The 18,806-nt window shown below is 42.1% G+C and overlaps 1 protein-coding gene across 9 annotated transcripts in view; it reads left to right on the top strand.

The window, feature by feature from the left end:
* Positions 1 to 18,213, top strand: part of LOC123368608 (protein only RNase P catalytic subunit) — a 90,231-nt gene extending 72,018 nt beyond the window's left edge. For all 9 annotated transcript variants that reach the window (XM_045013523.1, XM_045013529.1, XM_045013526.1 and 6 more), the window contains 3 exons: positions 10,274 to 10,422; positions 12,768 to 12,963; positions 15,569 to 18,213. In XM_045013523.1, coding sequence (XP_044869458.1) covers positions 10,274 to 10,422; positions 12,768 to 12,963; positions 15,569 to 15,697 — 474 coding nt within the window. In that variant the 3' untranslated portion in view covers positions 15,698 to 18,213. The remainder of the gene's footprint in view (positions 1 to 10,273; positions 10,423 to 12,767; positions 12,964 to 15,568) is intronic.
* Positions 18,214 to 18,806: the final 593 nt, after the last annotated feature.

The following is an 18,806-nucleotide window of genomic DNA, read 5'->3' as shown; positions in this document are numbered from 1 at the left end:
CTGAGTCATTACACATCATGCTTTCCTGGAGAAGTATGTAGGGAATTCCCACCTGACAAGCGTTCCCAATAATGTCCAGAGGAGGAAGGTTTTTATACAAAGAGCCTGACCTTTGAAAATATGACACACTGTACAGTGTGTGATGTAGTGATAAGAGCAGATGATTGAAAGTCAGGATTTAAGGATTCTGTCACCTATTCTGCTAACTCATGGTATGAGTCATCCAACTTCCCTGTCTCATTATAAACCTCTGTAAAATGGGGAGATGATTATTTACTTCCTCCAGAGGGGTGTTGTGAGGCTTAATGAATTAGGGTCTCATCCTTAAATGTGCTGAACACACTCTTCTCCCGCTGACTTCACTGTTACATTTGATCCCTCGTTAAAGTGTCCAGAGTTATGACTACACTATCCTTCTAAGCCCTTATTTTTAGGCACTTATAATATATGAAAAAATACCTTTTGCCCTGAAATTGTTTATACTTGTTCTCAACAGAAAAGTGACTTAAAAATATAAAAATCTTATTGCAATATTTTTAAAGGTCAAATTACCATTTCAGCTTTTTGCAGATGTATTAGTGGTAAATATACCCAGTGGCCTGTGATGGGATGTTAGATGGGGTGGGATCTGAGTTACTACAGATAATTCTTTCCTGGGTGTCTGGCTGGTGAGTCTTGCTCAGGGTTTAGCTGATCACCATATTTGGGGTCGGGAAGGAATTTTCCTCCAGGGCAGATTCGCAAAGGCCCTGGGGGGTTTTCGTCTTCCTCTGCAGTGTGGGGCACGGGTCACTTGCTGGAGGATTCTCTGCACCTTGAATTCTTTAAACCATGATTTGAGGACTTCAATAACTCAGATATAGGTTGGGGGTTTATTACAGGGGTGGGTGAGATTCTGTGGCCTGCGTTGTGCAGGAGGTCAGACTAGACGATCATAATCGTCCCTTCTGACCTTAAAGTCTGTGACTCTGTGATCAGAGATCAGAATTGGGAGCAGCTTTGACATATTTATTTACTGTTTGGAAGACTATGTGAACAGTTGGACCCAGATCCTGCAGTGACCTCTGTGCAGGCAGATTCCTGTGGTTTTAGTAGGGCTCCAGGCAGGCACAGAGCTGCACTTACACAGAGCTCATCCAAGCCTAATTTAGTAAAATATTTTGAACTCCAAATTGTTTAAATTATTAGAAAATGCTAAAGTTAAGGAGAAATTCAAGAAGGTTCTAATTAAATTAAGGGATTGGGCAGTGGAAAATTTAAATGTAATTTTCATAAATGAGAACAAATGCATACAGGGAAGAAACTTTTAATATGATAGGCTCTGAACTAGCAGGATCCAGGGCCAGTGCAACCTATTAGGCGACCTAGACGGTCGCCTAGGGTGCTAGGATTTGGGGGGCGGAATTTTCTTCTGCGGCGACCGCGGCGGCCAGATCTTCAGCCGCCCCGGTCGCTGCTGGCATTTAGGCGGAGGGAGCTGGGGCAGGGCGGCGCGGGGAGGGCTGCCTGCAACAAGTAAGGGGGGGGGCAGTGGCACACGGGAACTCCCCGAACCAGCTCACCCCTGTTCCGCCTCCTCCCCGAGCACGCCGTCGCTGCTTCACTTCTTCTGCCTCCCAGGCTTGCGGTGCCAATCAGCTTAGGTATTGAGCAATTTATTTGGTATTGAGTAACACAGAAATACATTCAGACAGGTAATTTAGTAGGATTTGTTGAGACTGGATAACGCTTGTAATTATGCAAGCTAAGATGATGTAGGGAAAGCAATCCTAAATTTTCAGGGAATAAATTAATTGCCTGTAAATGTTAGGAAGTATTTTTTCTCCATGGCAATGCACAATTAGTAGGCTGAATTACAGGATGCTTTCACCTTTCTTTGAAGCATCAGTTTCTGTTCACTGCTGGAGGTGGAATCCTTGATTTGATTGAATAACATGTCAAAGGCACTTACTGGTCCTCACTGAGGTCAGTAAGGCTGTCAGGCTCAAGTTAACATGAAATGTTGTAGATGGAGAGGAGTTGATTATGAGACTTCTCAAGTGGCATGTGTGTATTTGTGCCATTTTTTTTCAATTGTCTTCCAAAGACTTCCTGCTGAACAAATTATCCAGTTGCATAGCTGATATTTGCACACTTAAGTGGTGTGGCAACCTTCATACAAATTCTGCTGCATGGAATCTTATTACAGGAAGAACATTTGCATTATGCAGTTACATGGAAGAGTAATTAGGTAACTTTATTTTTTAGATAACTGTTTGAATTATTTGGCAGATCAAGAAAGGGTTTATTTGTGCCTTTTTAGGCAAGGAACTTCTGCTGCTCTTTCCTTGTACTTGTGCTATAATCTGTTTTCTTTATGACTAAAAGTAGTTGATGGTATGTCTGATGTCTTCCTTTCTTGAGAAACAGTCAGGCGTGGGAGTATACTCAGTTAGGAAATCCCCCAGCACAAGTGTTGTGACTATGTATTGACCACCAGAAATAAATGTCCAAGTCTAAAATTAGACACAAAGTACCCTTGAGTAAAGTAGCATCGAGAACAGGAGTATTCAGGAAGGATCATGTGTTTTTTTAAATAGCAAAAATGGATTATTCTAGGGTTCAGGCAACATTTTAGTTTGTATGAATAAAGGTTAATTTTAATGGAATGTGGAGGGTGGCGCTATTGTGCATGAAAGATTTTTAATCACTCTTCTTACGGTAATTCCACTTAATTTTCTTCATATTTTAGTTAACTGTTAGTTTTTCCATTGCAAAACTGAAGCAATTTAATACTCACACCTCCAAAATGTTTCCCCAGACACTTTAACTTTGTTTCCCTTATTCAGTGGAAGTAACTTCCACTTTAAAGTACAGAATCACTGGTGCCACTAAGATAGGAGCTGTGTTCTGTGGGAGCAGAAAGTCCAAATGACTAGCATTTACAATCTAGTCATGTTCTTTATGATTTTTAAACACTTAAGGGCAGGGATCTAGCTTCTCTAAGCCTTGTATATATTTGGGTGTAGCCCCAATTCAACAGTCTTTGGCCATTGCTAACCCTTAAGTGTAAACATGGACTTGGAAGGGTTTGCTCTGATTGAGTTTATCAAGTTTTACTCCTACTTCAAGCAGAAGCAAACCCCAATATGTTCCATCATTGCAAATGCTGACACACAAAGGTCTTGTCTATACTACCGGGGTATGTCGGGGAGTCATTCCCATTTTTGTCTTTGCGCCCCCGGCCGACCTCAGCCAGGGGCACCCATGACAGCAGCAGACAGTACAGAACGACTGATAACTGTCATCTCATTGCCAATTTACAATGGCAGCAGATGGTACAGAACGACTGATAACCGTCTCTGCTATCATGCAAAAGCAAATGAATGCTGCTGTGTAGCGCTGCTGTATTGCCTCTGTCAGCGGCATCCAGTACACATACGGTGACAGTGACAAAAGGCAAAACAGGCTCCATGGTTGCCATGCTATGGCGTCTGCCAGGGCAATCCAGGGAAGAAGGGCGCGAAATGATTGTCTGCCGTTGCTTTCTCAGAGGAAGGAATGACTGACGACATTTACCCAGAACCACCCGCGACAATTATTTTTGCCCCATCAGGCACTGGGATCTCAACCCAGAATTCCAAGGGGCGGGGGAGACTGCGGGAACTATGGGATAGCTACGGAATAGCTACCCACAGTGCAACGCTCCAGAAATCAATGCTAGCCTCGGACCATGGACGCACACCACCGAATTAATGTGCTTAGTGTGGCCACGTGCACTCGACTTTATACAATCTGTTTTACTAAACCGGTTTATGTAAAATCGGAATAATCCTGTAGTGTAGACGTACCCTTAGTTACGCTACTCCAGCTACATGAATAACGTAGCTGGAGTTGACGTAGCTTAGGTCAACTTACTGCAGTGTCTACACCGCGCTGCGTCGATGGGAGATGCTCTCCCATTGACTTACCTTACTCCTCTCGTTCCAGTGGAGTACCAGAGTTGACCAGAGAGCATTCTGCGGTCGATTTAGCGGGTCTTCACTAGAGCCACTAAATCAACGCCCTCTGCATCGATCGCAGCAGCGTCTATCCTTGGTTAGTGTAGACATGGTCTTAGAGGCAGTACCGGAGTAGTTATCCTGATTGCTGAATTGAGGCCATATGTAGACTGGTCTTAGCACTGCCCCTTCTTTGGTGTCTCATTGTGACTACTGAAATCAGTTGAGGCACTCTTCCTGTCAGCAGGGGCGGCGAGTTGTATAGGCCTGTAGGGCCCATGCTCCACCAATATGAGAGCACGGGGGCCCTTCTCCACCAGAGTTCGGGGCTGGGTCTCTCCACCGGCAGCGCAACAGGGCTAAGGCAGCTTCCTGCCTGCCTGCTCTGCTTTCGGAAGTGGCCGGTATGTTCCTGTGGCCCCTGAGGGGGAGCATGTCTCCGCACGCTGCCGCCACCCCAAGTTGCAGTCAATGGGAGCTGCAGGGACGGTGCCTGTGGGCAGCGGCGCATGGAGACCCCTCCAGCCCCCCACCTAGGAGCTTCTGCCAGAGGGGTGTGCGGGTTGCTTTCAGGAGCCACCTGAGGTCAGCGCTGCACCCCTCACCCTCTCCTGCACCCCTACCCCAGCCCAGACTCTGCACCCTGCCCCCAAACTCCCTCCCAGAGCTTGCCCCCTGCATCCCCTCCTGAACTCCAACCCCCTTCCTCAGCCTGCACTCCACAGCCTAACTCCCTCCCAGAGCCTGTCCCCCAGATCCCCTCCTGCACCCCAACCCTTTGCCCCAGCTCAGACCCTGCATTCAAACTCCTTCCCAGAGCCCATCCCCTGCTCGGCTGCTCCCCATCCTGCACCCCATCCCAGTGTGTGTGTGTGTGCGGGGACGAAACTTGGACCCGTTCTGGGCATCACCAAAAATTATACAAACCTGTCAGCCCTTAGTTTTGAACTTGGTGGGGGGATCTGGTAGCTGGAAGTACTCCGTGGAGAGTCTATGACTGAATTTTTCTGGTCACCTCTTTTCAGCCAACCCCCTCCTAATCCATCAGAGTCTAATTTACATGGCTTAAAGGAACAGTGCAAAGCCGTGTACCTTTCCAGTCTAGCTTTCACATAATTATTGATGCTTCAGCCAGGAAGATCCAATAAGAATCAAAAGGGTGGGATTTTCCACTCTTTGAAGATTGTACATGTGTTTATATTTTAAATTTTGTACAGTGGCTAGATGCTGCAGTGGTGAGCATCAAATCTACAAATAACACAAGACCCTAGAGTCCAACAAATTAGTTTATCATAATCCTAAAATACTGCATCAAATCTTGGTCTTTGCTCATATAATATCTCAGCGAAGGCAGAGTAAGGACTTTGCGTGAGGTAGAGAGGTGGAATAAACTGAGAAAAAAACTCAGGATTTGGATTTTTTTCAAAGAGATATAAAAACGTATGCCAAGTATTAATTTTACTATTAAACAGGGAGACAAAAAACTGTAGCCACCCCTCTCCAGTACCAGATAAATGCCAACACCTTCATAGTTTCATTTTGGGGTCAGAAACAAAGATGATCATCAATCCGTCAAGATGCTTCAGTTTACAGGGGAAACTCCAGGAAACAGGAGAAGATAAATGTGACCTACGAAGGGTTTTTTAAATGGTCTTTTGCTCCTCATGCTGTATAAAGAAGACCTGAAAGTTGGGTGTTTGGGTTTGGGGATTTTTTTTGGAGAGGAGGGATGGTGAAAGGGTTTGATGGAGAAAATTTTAAAAAATGATTTTTTCATTTAAAGTCTGGTCTTGTTTTTTCAGGAAGCCTATGTGAATGAGTAGAGAAAGTAGGATTATGACATCCCCTTGTTACCAAGCAGGGTGAACCCTGGATAAGTACAAGGAGAAGTTTTTTTATTCAGACTGCATAAGGGGTTGTCTGCACAAGTTAAAGTGGTGTAAACTCCTCTGACCTCTGTAGACAAACTTATTTCACTTTGAATGCCTTTTCTGAGTTTAATTGAACCTGTTTCTCATTGACCAAGGGCTGGTCTACAGACAAACTTACACCGAAATAATAAATTTGTTGTAATTTGCACCTTTTGTTATTTTGGTGCAAGTTCTGTGTGTGGGCACTCTGATTTCGGAGTAGAAGTAAATTTACTTTTAAATACTCTAAATTTACACGTGCAAGGTAAGCCAACATAACTTAGGTTTAAACTGTTTATGTGTGTCTGATATAACTCAATCAGTTTAAAATTACACTTTTATTTAAACCAGTAGAGCAGGCCTACGTTTAAGTGAGAAAGGAATTGACTTATGCTAAATCAAAATAAGACACTTGTATTTCAGAATAAGAATGTCCATACATAAACTTCAGAAACAAAATATTAGATGTTAATTAAAACCAGTTTAGTTATTTGGGTGGCAGTTTGTGTGTGGGCCAACCCTAAGATTTGATAGTCTTAAGTCAAAAAACAAGCTGGGGGAAAAAAATCAAACAACTCCATGTCCCAACCTTTCAGTTGTCTTGTGCATTTAAAAAAAAAAAGGCAAAAAGAAAGCACAAGTCCATTTCCTTTTTCTCTTCAAGTCACTTTTAAGAATATGCTAGTTACATCAACTATAGAATCGCTACTGTACCGCTATCAAAAATGGAAAATTTGCTGTCTAGGATTACTCAGAAAATCTCTCTGCCATTCTCAGCCCACTGTGTGATGCTTTACCCAAAGTCAGACTTCATTTCCTGAAAGCTATTGCATGCAGTTAATTCTACCACGTGGAAATACTTTGAACACAATGTTTTATTAAAGCAATATAGCCTTGCCCTGAAGAATTCATTATTTTAAAAAAAGGTTTTTGTGCATAATGAAAAGGCTGTGTGAACTGGTTAGTTAGATGGGATTATGGTAAATAGGCATTTGAGTGGAAATGATGTAAATGGCAAAAAGAAGAGTTGTACCTTCCTTTAAACTTTTGGCCTAAAATTTAAAAATTTCAAGTAGTATAAATCAGTACATTGGAATAGCATTGACTTACAGCAGCTTAGGATCTGGCTCTACATGTTGTAACAATCAGTTTTTAGAAAACCACCAAAAATATTTCCATTAAGACTTTTAATTTCTGTGGAAACAGTTTTAAGAAACCAAACATGTTCTCCTTCAGTGTTTGCATCCCAAACATTGCAGCACCTGGCCTGCGCTGGAGAGTGAAAGTGACTATAAAAAAGTGAAACAGACCAATCAATTATTCCTGTACAGTTGAAATATGCAAAAAGTAAACAACATAAATAGTGAGAAAATATAATTGAACTGTAAAATTATTTCAGCTCTAATGTGTTGTTAGGAACATAGATAAGGAAATTTGTTATTTAAAAATATATATAATCTGACAGGTTTCAGAGTGGTAGCTGTGTTAGTCTATATCAGCAAAAGGAACGAGGAGTACTTGTGGCACCTTAGAGACTAACAAATTTATTTGAGCTTAAGCTTTCGTGGGCTAAAACCCACTTCATCGGATGCATGCAGATGAAAATACAGTAGGAAGGTGTATATATACACAGAGAACATGAAAAAATGGGTGTTGCCATACCAACTATAACGAGAGTAATCAATTAAGGTGGGCTATTATCAGCAGGAGAAAAAAAAACTTTTGTAGTGATAATCAGGATGGCCCATTTCCAACAGTTGAAAAGAAGGAATGAGTAACAGTAGGGCAAAAAATTAGCATGAGGAAATAGTTTTTACTTTGTGTAACGACCCATCCACTCCCAGTCTTTATTCAAGTCTAATTTAATGGTGTCCAGTTTGCAAATTAATTCCAATTCTGCAGTTTCTCACTGGAGTCTGTTTTTGAATTTTTTTTGTTGGAGTATTGCGACTTTGAGGTCTGTAATTGAGTGGCCAGGGAGGTTGAAGTGTTCTCCGACTGTTCTTCGAATGTCATAATTTTTTACGTCTGATTTGTGTCCATTTATTCTTTTGCATAGAGACTGTCCAGTTTGTCCAATGTACATGGCAAAGGGGCATTGCTGGCACATGATGGCATATATCACATTGGTAGATGTGCAGGTGAACGAACCTCTGATAGTGTGGCTAATGTGATTAGGTCCTATGATGGTGTCCTCTGAATAGATATGTGAATAGATATGTGGACAGAGTTGGCATCAGGCTTTGTTGGACGAGAGCTAAGGAATCATTGTTCTAAGTCAGCCATAAACCAAGGAACCTATCCTTGCAACAGAGAGAGAGAGAGAGAGAACATGTTAGACAACTTACTTTATCTGCCATTTCATAGGCTAAAACCATATTATTTAGTTATTGTCTAGCCATATTATGAGCTATTTCTTTCAAGCAGAGGAAAGTAGACCCCATGTATGTAAAGAAATGTTGGATGTCTAGCATGATCTCCTGCAAATGGCAGCCAACTCTGTCAGTCACTAGTAAACTCCAGTGCTCCGCTCCAGCACTGAGACCACCGAGGCCCATCTTTAAACTTGGGCTTGTCTACACTTACAGAGCTGCGCCAGTGCAGCTGTGCTACTGTAGTGCTTTGTGAAGACACTACCTATGGCAATGGGAAAGCTTCACCTGATGGCGTAGGTAGTCCACCTCCCCGAGATGCAGTAGCTATGGCAATGGGAGAAGCCCTCTCATTGACATAGCACTGTCTACACCAGGAGTTAGGTTGGTATAACTGCATCACTCAGGGGTGTGGGTACCAACACAGTTATACTGACATACATTTGTAGTCTAGACCAGGGCTCAGTGTACAGAGCCTTCACCCCCATCGTTCCAGTATTATAGCAGCAGCAGCTAGGAGTGCCAGCAGACAATAAACCATAAAACATTTTTGGCTCCCTTTCCCACTTCCGTGGCTACTAAGCGAACCCTGTCTTGTTCCTATGGCAAAGGAGCCTGTTGAAGACAGTCACAAAGAGGAGGAGAGGGTGGGAGAAGAAACAAGGGGGAAGAGGGGCAGGGGAGAGGGCTAGGGAGTCAGCAGTGATAGAGGAAAAAATACTAACAGACTATGGAGGCAATAGCAATAAAGAATTAGGGAGCTCTCTTTCCTAAAGCATTTGTATGTATAGTCCCCAGGCAATGTACTGCAATCTCAGGAACTAATTTTCCTCCTTTTTGGGGCAATATGGTAATGCTATTAATTTGCAGTCAATCCATATGTGTGTTCAGTGTACTTAAAGGGTTAGGTTCTCCACCCTGTCCGATCTCTGCCTGGGTGCAATGGAGAGGGAAGGCCACAGGGAGCCAGTTGTGGCCCCCTGATCCTCAGTGACCTGGCCCCAGCACAAGTTAGAATGGCACAGGTGCAGTTCTAACTTGCACCTTTGGTGTACGGTCCCTCAGTGGAGAATCTAGCATAGTGATGACCTTTACCACCCTGGAATATTGATTCATGCATTGGTTGATACTGGTTTTAATGATGCTTTCATCAACCCCTTCATACTTTTATAGCAGGGATAGGCAACCTATGGCACGCGTGCCGAAGGCGGCATGCAAGCTGATTTTCAGTGACACTCACACTGCCTGGGTCCTGGCCACCGGTCCAGGGGGCTCTGCATTTTAATTTAATTTTAAATGAAGCTTCTTAAACATTTTAAAAACCTTATTTAGTTTACATACAACAATAGTTTAGTTATATATTATAGACTTATAGAAAGATACCTTCTAAAAACATTAAAATGTATTACTGGCATGCAAATCCTTAAATCTGAGTGAATAAATGAAGACTCGGCACACCACTTCTGAAAGGTTGCCGACCCCTGTTTTATAGTCTCTCTTCCTCTTTTAGAGCAGTACCTATCAATTATACTTTTGCAACCACTACAGTAGGTGGTGCTACTGGAGCAGCACAGGCTAAATAATCAAGCCTTCCTCACTTCCTTGACTAAGCTCAAGGGCTTCACCTCAGCACCATTCCCGGTGCGAGAATCCCAAGGTGATTCAAGTCTTCCATTTGACTCTTACCTGTTGAGCTGTCCAGGGAGCTCTGCATCAATTCCCATGTATTAATTACAAGAATGTTGCAAAAGTTTAAAGCAGTTAATAACAGTACATTTTTCTTTTTGTGTATGTGTTTGATAATTGACACTTTTTAACAGGTTAGTTAATTTTTTTATACTTAAAAATGAGAGTTTCCTACCTACTGCTGACCCTAGGAAAGATTCCTGGGAGACTGTCTAGGGAAATGATAGGAATCCCTTGACTAAAGACATAGAGAAGAAAATATATTTCCTGTCATTCTTGTTTTTACAGCTAAAACAGTCTGTGCTTTTGCTTTTGTTTCCCGCAGCTACTTGATGTTGTCTTCCACCTGGCACAGCAGAATCTGCGGTTGCTCGTGCTGGGCCGCAAACACATGCTGACTGGGTCTCATAGCTGGAAAAGGCACATTGTCGCTGCTATGCAGAAGAAAGCAGACTTCTTCTTTGCTGAAGATGTGTAAGTATTGAAGAAGATGACTCAATTTACTGGCGGTCAAAACTAGATTCATTTTTATTTTTAATTACTTAAACCATCTAATTTTGTGACTTACTACAATACTATTTATTATTAAGCACTGACAGAGCTCAGCCCTATATATGCAAAAGAGAACAATATATTCCTTGCTCCATGGAGTTTACAGTCTAAATGGTCAGAGAAAACAGATTAAAAATTGTGCTAAAATACAGAACTCTAATAATGTAGAGTCTTAGGGTATGTCTGTACTGAATTAAAAGACCTGCAGCTGGCCCGAGTCAGCCAGCTCGGGCTGTGGGGCAAAAAATTGCTGTGTAGATATTCCGGCTCAGGTTTGAGCCCAGGCTCTGGGATCCTCACCCCTCATGGGATCCCAAAGCACAGGCTCCAGCGTGAGCCTGAATGTACAGCAATTTTACAGCCACACAGTCCAAGCGCAGCGAGCCCAAGTCAGTTGACTTGGGCCAGCCACGGGTGTTTGAGTGCTGTGTAGATGTATGTATATTGACACCTATATGAATCATCAGCAGGGTAGGAACCTTTAGATCCACAGGTAGACCCCTGCCAATTGAGCTAACAGATTAACTGATAGTATATGTTATCCTATCTGTCAGTGGTTTTCAACCTTTTTCATTTGTGGATCCCTAAAAAATTTTGAATGGTGGTACGGACCCTTTTGGAAATCTTAGACATAGTCTGTGGACCACCAGTTGAAAATCACTGCTCTGTGTGGACCAGTACTAGAAGGGGATGAGATGCACATTTTGCCAAATATTTCTTGACAGCAGAGGAATGTTGAGAGTAGGGAACCTTGAGTTCTACTCCAGGTTCTGGAAAGGGAAGTGTTTTTGAAAAATCTTAGTTCACACATGCTCAGTAGAGACTTGTTAGAGTTTGGCAGCTAAGTGTAGATGGAATCTACAGAGAATTTAGCTAAGATTTTTTCAAAAGCTCATCACTTGGCCAATGGGGTTGTTTTTCATGGGAACAGGAAAAGGCACATCCCCGGCACAAAGACTCCCCTGTCCACCATGCTGAATTTAAGTCCCTGCTCCAGTTTGGAGGTGCTAGAGAGCTTCTTGGCAAAATGATTGTAATAATTTTTAACATGGGCAAAACTGCATTTTTTCTTCTCAGAAGCAGGTAAACCAATTTTGCTGAAACTTCAAAAAAAAAACCCAAAAACCCACACTATCCAGCCTGAGCAGAAACCCAGCATGGAAAATTTCAAACTGAATGGTTAAAGTTTGGCAAAGTTGTAAGCAACTGAAAACAGAATCTTGTAATGCACAGTGTTAACTATAGATACACCTGCTGGCTCCACCTATAATAAATGTGCAGCAGTTCTTCTGACTTAACTATTTTAGATCCTTGGATGGAAAGTACTGTAGAATTGCAGAGCTGTTGTTATGTAATGGGGCTTTTCTCAGGGAGGGATAAAAAGTTGAACAAAAAAATTAATGTCCCCTCCCCATCCCACGTCTGTCTCATTTCAATGAATATGAAGTCGAGTATATTCTCTGAAAAAGTCTTTACGTTTCTTGGGAATGAACCCACCCACAAGTCTATGAATCAGAGTTACACTGTGTTATGCATGACACTAGAGCAGGGGTAGGCAACCTATGGCACACATACTGAAGGCGGCACACATGCTGATTTTCAGTGGCACTCACACTGCCCAGGTCCTGGCCATCAGTCCGGGGGGCTCTGCATTTTAATTTAATTTTAAATGAAGCTTCTTAAACATTTTAAAAACCTTATTTACTTTACATACAACAATAGTTTAGTTATATATTATAGACTTATAGAAAGAGACCTTCTAAAAATGTTAAAATATATTACTGGCATGCAAAACCTTAAATTAGAGAAAATAAATGAAGACTCGGCACACCACTTCTGAAAGGTTGCCGACCCCTGCACTAGAGACACTATCAGATGCTCGCATGAAATTATTGATCTGTATGGATGCAGTACAGTTTTGTGCACGTGTGTGGGGCCCCTGAAGACACAATCTGACTGTTAGTGCTTCTGTTCACAGTAGCAGTTTATTGTTAAATCCCATAGTAAGTTACCATTTTGTTACTTGCTGTGTTGTAGTGGGAAGGAATACATTCTTTCTACTAGGCAGCTAAATTTTAATTCCCTTCCTAACATTTGGATGCTTTGTGGTAAACAGGAAAAGTTCTTTGTTTTAACAGAGAGCTTAGTGGTGATGGGAATTTGCATTAATGATGGTGAATAAAATTCAGCTGAATGCTTGATTCATTTCCTGCATCCTTTTAGTGCCCATGAGTGACGTCCATCTTTACTCTTTGTGGTTTATTTAGGTCAGAAGATGACCCCTTCCTATTATATGCCACTCTTCACTCAGGAAGTCATTGTAAGTTTCTTACTAGAGACCTCCTGCGAGATCACAAGGCTTGTCTTCCCGACAATCTTACTCGGCATCTGTTCTTTAAGTGGCAGCGTGGACACCAAATGGTGCTTTCCCACTACTGGCCAGGAAAGAGAATAAAATTTCAGGTAAGTTCTCTGTTCTCTTCAGAAAACATACAGAAAATACTCATTAAATGCATAAAATATGAGCCACAACTAATAAAAAACTGTAGAAAAAATTCCTATTGAGACCTAAGGGCAGAATTTGTATGGATGAGCACATAAGAGGCAGTGTGCTCAAAACTCCAGTTTCACTCACAAATAGCACTTTTGCTCACAAAATGTGTGATTTGCCATTGTAGGCAAGAGGACTGATTAACAGACAAGAAAGTGACACTTCAAGGGCATAAACATCTATTTACCTGCACAGTTACATGTTTGCCTTTACAGACCTTTTGGGTAAAATGTATCATAGGTGGACATACTTGAAAATTTTACCCTGAGGGTATGTCTACACTGCAATGTAAGTGCACCGTTAGTGGGACTCGAGTCAGCTGACCTGTGTTAGGGACTCATGGGCTTGAGTGTCTACAATATATTTTAACCCTTTCTTAAGACTTTTCTAACCTTTGCTCAAACATAGGGCTCTGGTGTCCACACTGCAGGGCGCAGACCCAAGTCAACCCTAGTAAAGTAAACTGTATCCCAGAATCCCTAGTGCCCCCCACCCCTGAAATGTCGCCACTCTAGGCCTAGGACCATGGTGTACTGTGGAAAAACTTTACTGCCCACCCTGCACATTGCCAGGAAGCAGCTCATTTTTCAAAAGTCTTGATTGGTTCGCTCTCCATTGCAAACTCAGGAGGCTCTCTGATAGCGTACTTGCAGACCAGTGATCAGAAGAGAATGGGTTAACAGTGACCTCAGCTGCTGCCATTTGCAAAGGAGGGGGTGGGTTACATTTTCAATAGAGTGGATTGAAGATTCTTGGGATAGAGAGGGCTAAGGAGGTTGTCCTGTGGAATTGTGGGATACTTCCAGCTGACTCCCGGGACCTGAGTCAAATGGTGTCTACACTGCAAAGCAATAGGGCTTGAATCCTGGTTCTCAGCTCACCTTGAGCTCGGACCCTCCAGACCTGCAGGGTCCTGGGACCCTGGGTTAGTGCAATTGCAATGTACACACAAGGGGAATTAGACTTGAACCTAGGCTCAAGACCGGGCTTACACTGCAGTGTAGACATACGCATATAGCCCTTCATATCTGGCTTCCAAATTCTGCTTTTTTTTGCATCTGTTATAAGCATAAAAACAGATCATTCCCCTCTTCAATTCTTCTGTAAAGTGTGTATTTTTAATCCCAAAATAGAATGCATTTTTTATTCCCTTTTAAAGACGTGTTCACAGACAAATACAGGTATTCAGTGCAGCAATGTTCTAAACAGGTAGGTTCACAGATAAGTAATGGTGCAGTAAAGAGATACATTATATTAGTCAAGTATGCAATCAGTATACAGCTAAATGAGTGATGACCTTCTGAGCATAGTATGCATAGTTTTGGCTGGAGGAAGTCACTTGCTGTTTCTTGGTGAGACCAATAATAGAATACTGCATACAGTTATGGTGTCTACAGTTTTAAAAGAATGTTGAAAAATTGATGAGAATGCAGTAAAGAGCCACAAAACAAATTCAAGAGCTGGAGAAAATGCCTCTCATTGAGAAAATTAAAAAGCTTAATCTGTTTAATTTATCAAAACAAGAGAGGTGACTTGATTACGGTATTGTAAGTAGCTTCACGGACAGAAAATACCAACTACTGAAGTGCTCTTTAATCTAGCAGAGATAGGCATAATTAGAACCAAGGACTGAAGTTAAAACCGGACAATTCAACTTAGAAATAAGGCACACATTTTTAAACAGTTAGGGTTGATTAACCAGTGGAACAAACTACTAAGGAAATTGGTGGATTCTCTATCTCAGGGGTTGGCAACCTTCAGCACACGGCCCATCAGGGTAATACGCTGGCAGGCCGTGAGACATTTTCTTTACATTGACTGTCTGGAGGCACGGCCCCCCATAGCTCCCAGTGGCCGCGGTTCACTGCTTTCTGCAGCTCCCATTGGCCAGGAACAGCGAACCACGGCCACTGGGAGCTGCGGGGGGCCATGCCTTCAGACAGTCAATGTAAACAAAATGTCTTGCAGCCCGCCAGCAGATTACCCTGATGGGCCTCATGCCAAAGGTTGCCGACCCCTTTTCTATCTCTTGATGTCTTCATATCAAGATCAAATATTTAAAGGTACACAAACCAGAAAGATTCTGTGTAGAGAAAAAATATTGAGATGAGTCATGGTCCAGTGAAAAAGATCAAGTAAACAGTAGAAATCTTGAAGTCAACAAAGAGATTCCTGTGGTGGTGCTTTTTGAGTTCAACAGAATATAGTTAGAGAAGAATACTAGGACTCTGTTAACATTTTGTATATTTATATTAACTGGGATTTATACACTTCTTAGGTGGGTTGGGTGCAAGGTTTATGAACAGAAATATCCAGTGTTGCTTGCAGTCAGACTACCTATCTATTTACTTTAACATGCTCTGCTTTTTGTGTTTGCTGTTCTGCAAAACCATCCAACAGCTTTCCACTAATACTCCTGAGAAAGGGCAGGAAATGTTTGCTAGTCATTACAACATTTTTATTTTTTTTCCATTGAGCAAAATCAATATAACATTTTTTTCTTGTCTTTACCCACAGCCTATTCTCACTTACGACACCGTGGTACAGACTACTGGTGACACTTGGCATATTCCCTATGATGAACAGCTGGTGGAAAGATATTCCTATGAAGTGCCAACAAAATGGCTTTGCCTTCAACGGAAATAATAAAGAATGCAGTTTTACAAACTAAAACTACAATTGTTTGCTACTGTTGCTAACAGGCAGAATCCAGTGATCATGCACAGTCATGGAATTAATACACCAAATATGAACCCTGCAGCTGACTAAATGTTCAGTAAACATAGTTCACCGAATTCATACCTGCTGTAACTCTATTGAAGTCAGAGTTCATTTTGCCCTGTAGTAAATAAGAGATTTGTTATGGCACCATTTATTAAGATTTTATTGGGATGAGGTGATGAAGGGATTAAGCACTAGGATGGTCCATAGATCCTCCTAATAAATTTTAGCTTCTAAATTTCCAAAGATATAAAATCTTGAATTTATTTCTTAGTTAAAATAATAGTTTGTTTTTTAAATAAAAATTGATCATATTAGGGACTTCACTGTGGGCAATAATATGACAGTTGAATTTTGTATAGCCTCTCATAGAAACTTGAGTTAATTAGAAGACAGCAAAAGTGGTATAAATTACAGAAAAAGTGTTGTAAACCATTATCATTATTTATTAACTATTTGTCTGACAGTTGTGAATCCTGTTTTTTCCATCTACCATCCTTATACAAGAAAGTCAGATGCAAATGCAATATTAATCTTTGTGGAAGGATCTGAAGAAAAATTCACTGTCAAGTTTTGCAGTATAAGAAAGCTGATAGGCCTCTTACCAAATGAAGTAGCTCCCACCTGGGCCACTCACAAAGAGCTTTCCAGCATGCAAGCCACACCCTGAATGGCTGTGTGTAACTGCAGCCTGCCATACACACTTACACTTACACTCTGGCTTTCAACATCCTTGGTTATACTGCAGGGTATTGTCTAACTGCACTTCCCCAGTCTTAGATTTTCCACCAGAAATGTATGTCATGTACTGCCCAGCCCTCTCCTGGACGCTACAAGTTATATTAAGTCTGTTATTCCTTTAGCAGAATAATATGCCAATTTATTATTTCAAATAATTTTTCAGATACTTCAATTTAAATACACTGGATTAGTAAACAGTAAAACAAGTTTATTAACTACAAAGAGAGAGATTTTAAGTGAGTACAAATAATGAGGCATAAAGGTCAGAAATGGTTACAAGAAAAATAAATATAAGATGTTTACTAATACCCAACTTCATAAACTATAGCAGATTCAAGCAAAGTTTCTCATTATATGCTTTCAGCAGTCTTACTGACCAAAGCCTCCCCCAGAGTCCAACAAACGTTCCTTTGTCACTTCAAGTGTGAATACGATGGGTGGGGGGTATTTGTACCTTCTTTTTATAGTTTCAGTCCCTCTCTTGAACAACATTTCCAGCTAGGCACCAGAAGACAAAAAGTCTATGAGGAAGGATGTTCCCTGCTGCTTTTTCCTCACCTCTTTGAGCTTTCTTTGCTCCCTGCTTGATGACTCTGTTTACTACTTAAATGCAAATTAAGCAGAGCACTCATTCCTTTGTTTAGGACAGACCTATTTGTCAACTTCAGTTTGAGCACGGCTGTGGGATTTGGAACATGGGAAAATACATGTTTTATCAGCATGATACTGACCAGCAAATTATGAGTCTTCAAATGATACCTTACAGGGCATACTTTGTACATAGATTATTACAATAGTGTGTAGGGTGTGAACAAGGGATTCTGTTAGCTTGATCAGAATTTACCTAGCTGCTTTTTTGGCACATCACCTGCATACAATTTCTTCACACCCAACTGTGAAGTTTCTGAGGGATCGTGTCAGAGTTTTTCCTCCAATTAAAGAACTGCTCTTTTCGTGGGGGGCTTAACTTGGCTTTATCTGCCCCGATGGTCCCACCATTTGAACCTGTTTTCTGAAAAATGCATTTTTAATTGCAGTCAGATCAGCGAGGAGAGCTGGTGACATTCAGGACTGTATGGCAGACTCACCATATGTATTTTTTTATACAGACAAGGTATATCTCTGCACAGGCAAGTTGTCAAAAATTTCAGTCTCAACCAGCGGATTCATTTGGCCTTATTTTTCCCCAAGCCTTACTGTTCCAAAGGAGAGGCTAACTTCAGCATTTTGTTGCAAAGGACTAAGCCATTTAGACCCACCTTTATGGGGACTGTCTGCCCCAATCTTTGCAGTTCACCCTCATTGAGTGACCATAGCTGGTTCCCCACTAGAAGCCTGGTCACAGCATCTAAGCCACAAACTCTTCACTTGATATCTATCTATAGAGATTATTTGGGACTGGATAATGACTTTGACTTTTGGAGGTGACAGCTCATATAAACAGATACAACTCCATGCTTAGATTACTTCCAGCAGGTTGGAATGGGTGGGATTCCAAAAAACTAATGTTAAAATAATAAATTAGGAGATACCAGTAAATGTCACAATTTGTTACTGAATGTTTAAAGGGAAATCAAAGGAACTTAACTGAAATTAAATCTAAGGACCAAAATAAAATGATCTATCAGCACTGGAAGCTTTGGGACTGTACCACGTAGTATACTTCTGAGGGAATTCTGTGCCAAAAAAATAAAAATTCTGTGCACAATATTTTAAAATTCTGCAAATTGTGTCAATAAATAAATGTGGAGGCTCCAGCATGGCAGTGGGGAGCACAGGCCACTGACTGCACGGAGACAGGAGATCACATGCAGCCCCTCCTCCCCCAGGACAGGGACTTGGTAATGAAGCTGCACTGGACCCTGACACAGTGCAAGGGCCAGGCCAGGCCTGCCCCAGAAACACTCTGGGTCCCTGCCCCTCTTCACCATGCATACTAGGTGTGGGTAGGCAGGTTCAACCCAGCAGGATCCAAGTGTGGAGAGGCTTAGTGTGGGGGGGATCCAGGTGGGGGGGTGAGAGGGTTCTGTGTGGGGCAGTCTGGGTGTGGGTAGTTCAGTGGGGGATCTGGAGTTACAGGGGCTCATTGATGGGTTCTGGGTGCAGAGGCAATGGGACTCTGCAGGGGGTCCAGTTGAAGATGGTTGGGGCTCGGTGGGGGACTTAGTGGGGGGAGTCTGGATGCAGCTGGTTGGGGCTCAGTGGGGTGGGAGTCTGGGTGCGGGGGGGAGCTTATCAGGGTGGTCCAGGTGCAGGGGAGGTGAGGCTTATCGGAGTGGGGGTTCTATTGGCT

This window comes from Mauremys mutica, chromosome 4 (assembly GCF_020497125.1).
Source record: "Mauremys mutica isolate MM-2020 ecotype Southern chromosome 4, ASM2049712v1, whole genome shotgun sequence".
In the NCBI taxonomy this organism is placed as follows: Eukaryota; Metazoa; Chordata; order Testudines; family Geoemydidae; genus Mauremys; species Mauremys mutica.
This window is presented reverse-complemented; position numbering and strand designations above follow the sequence as displayed.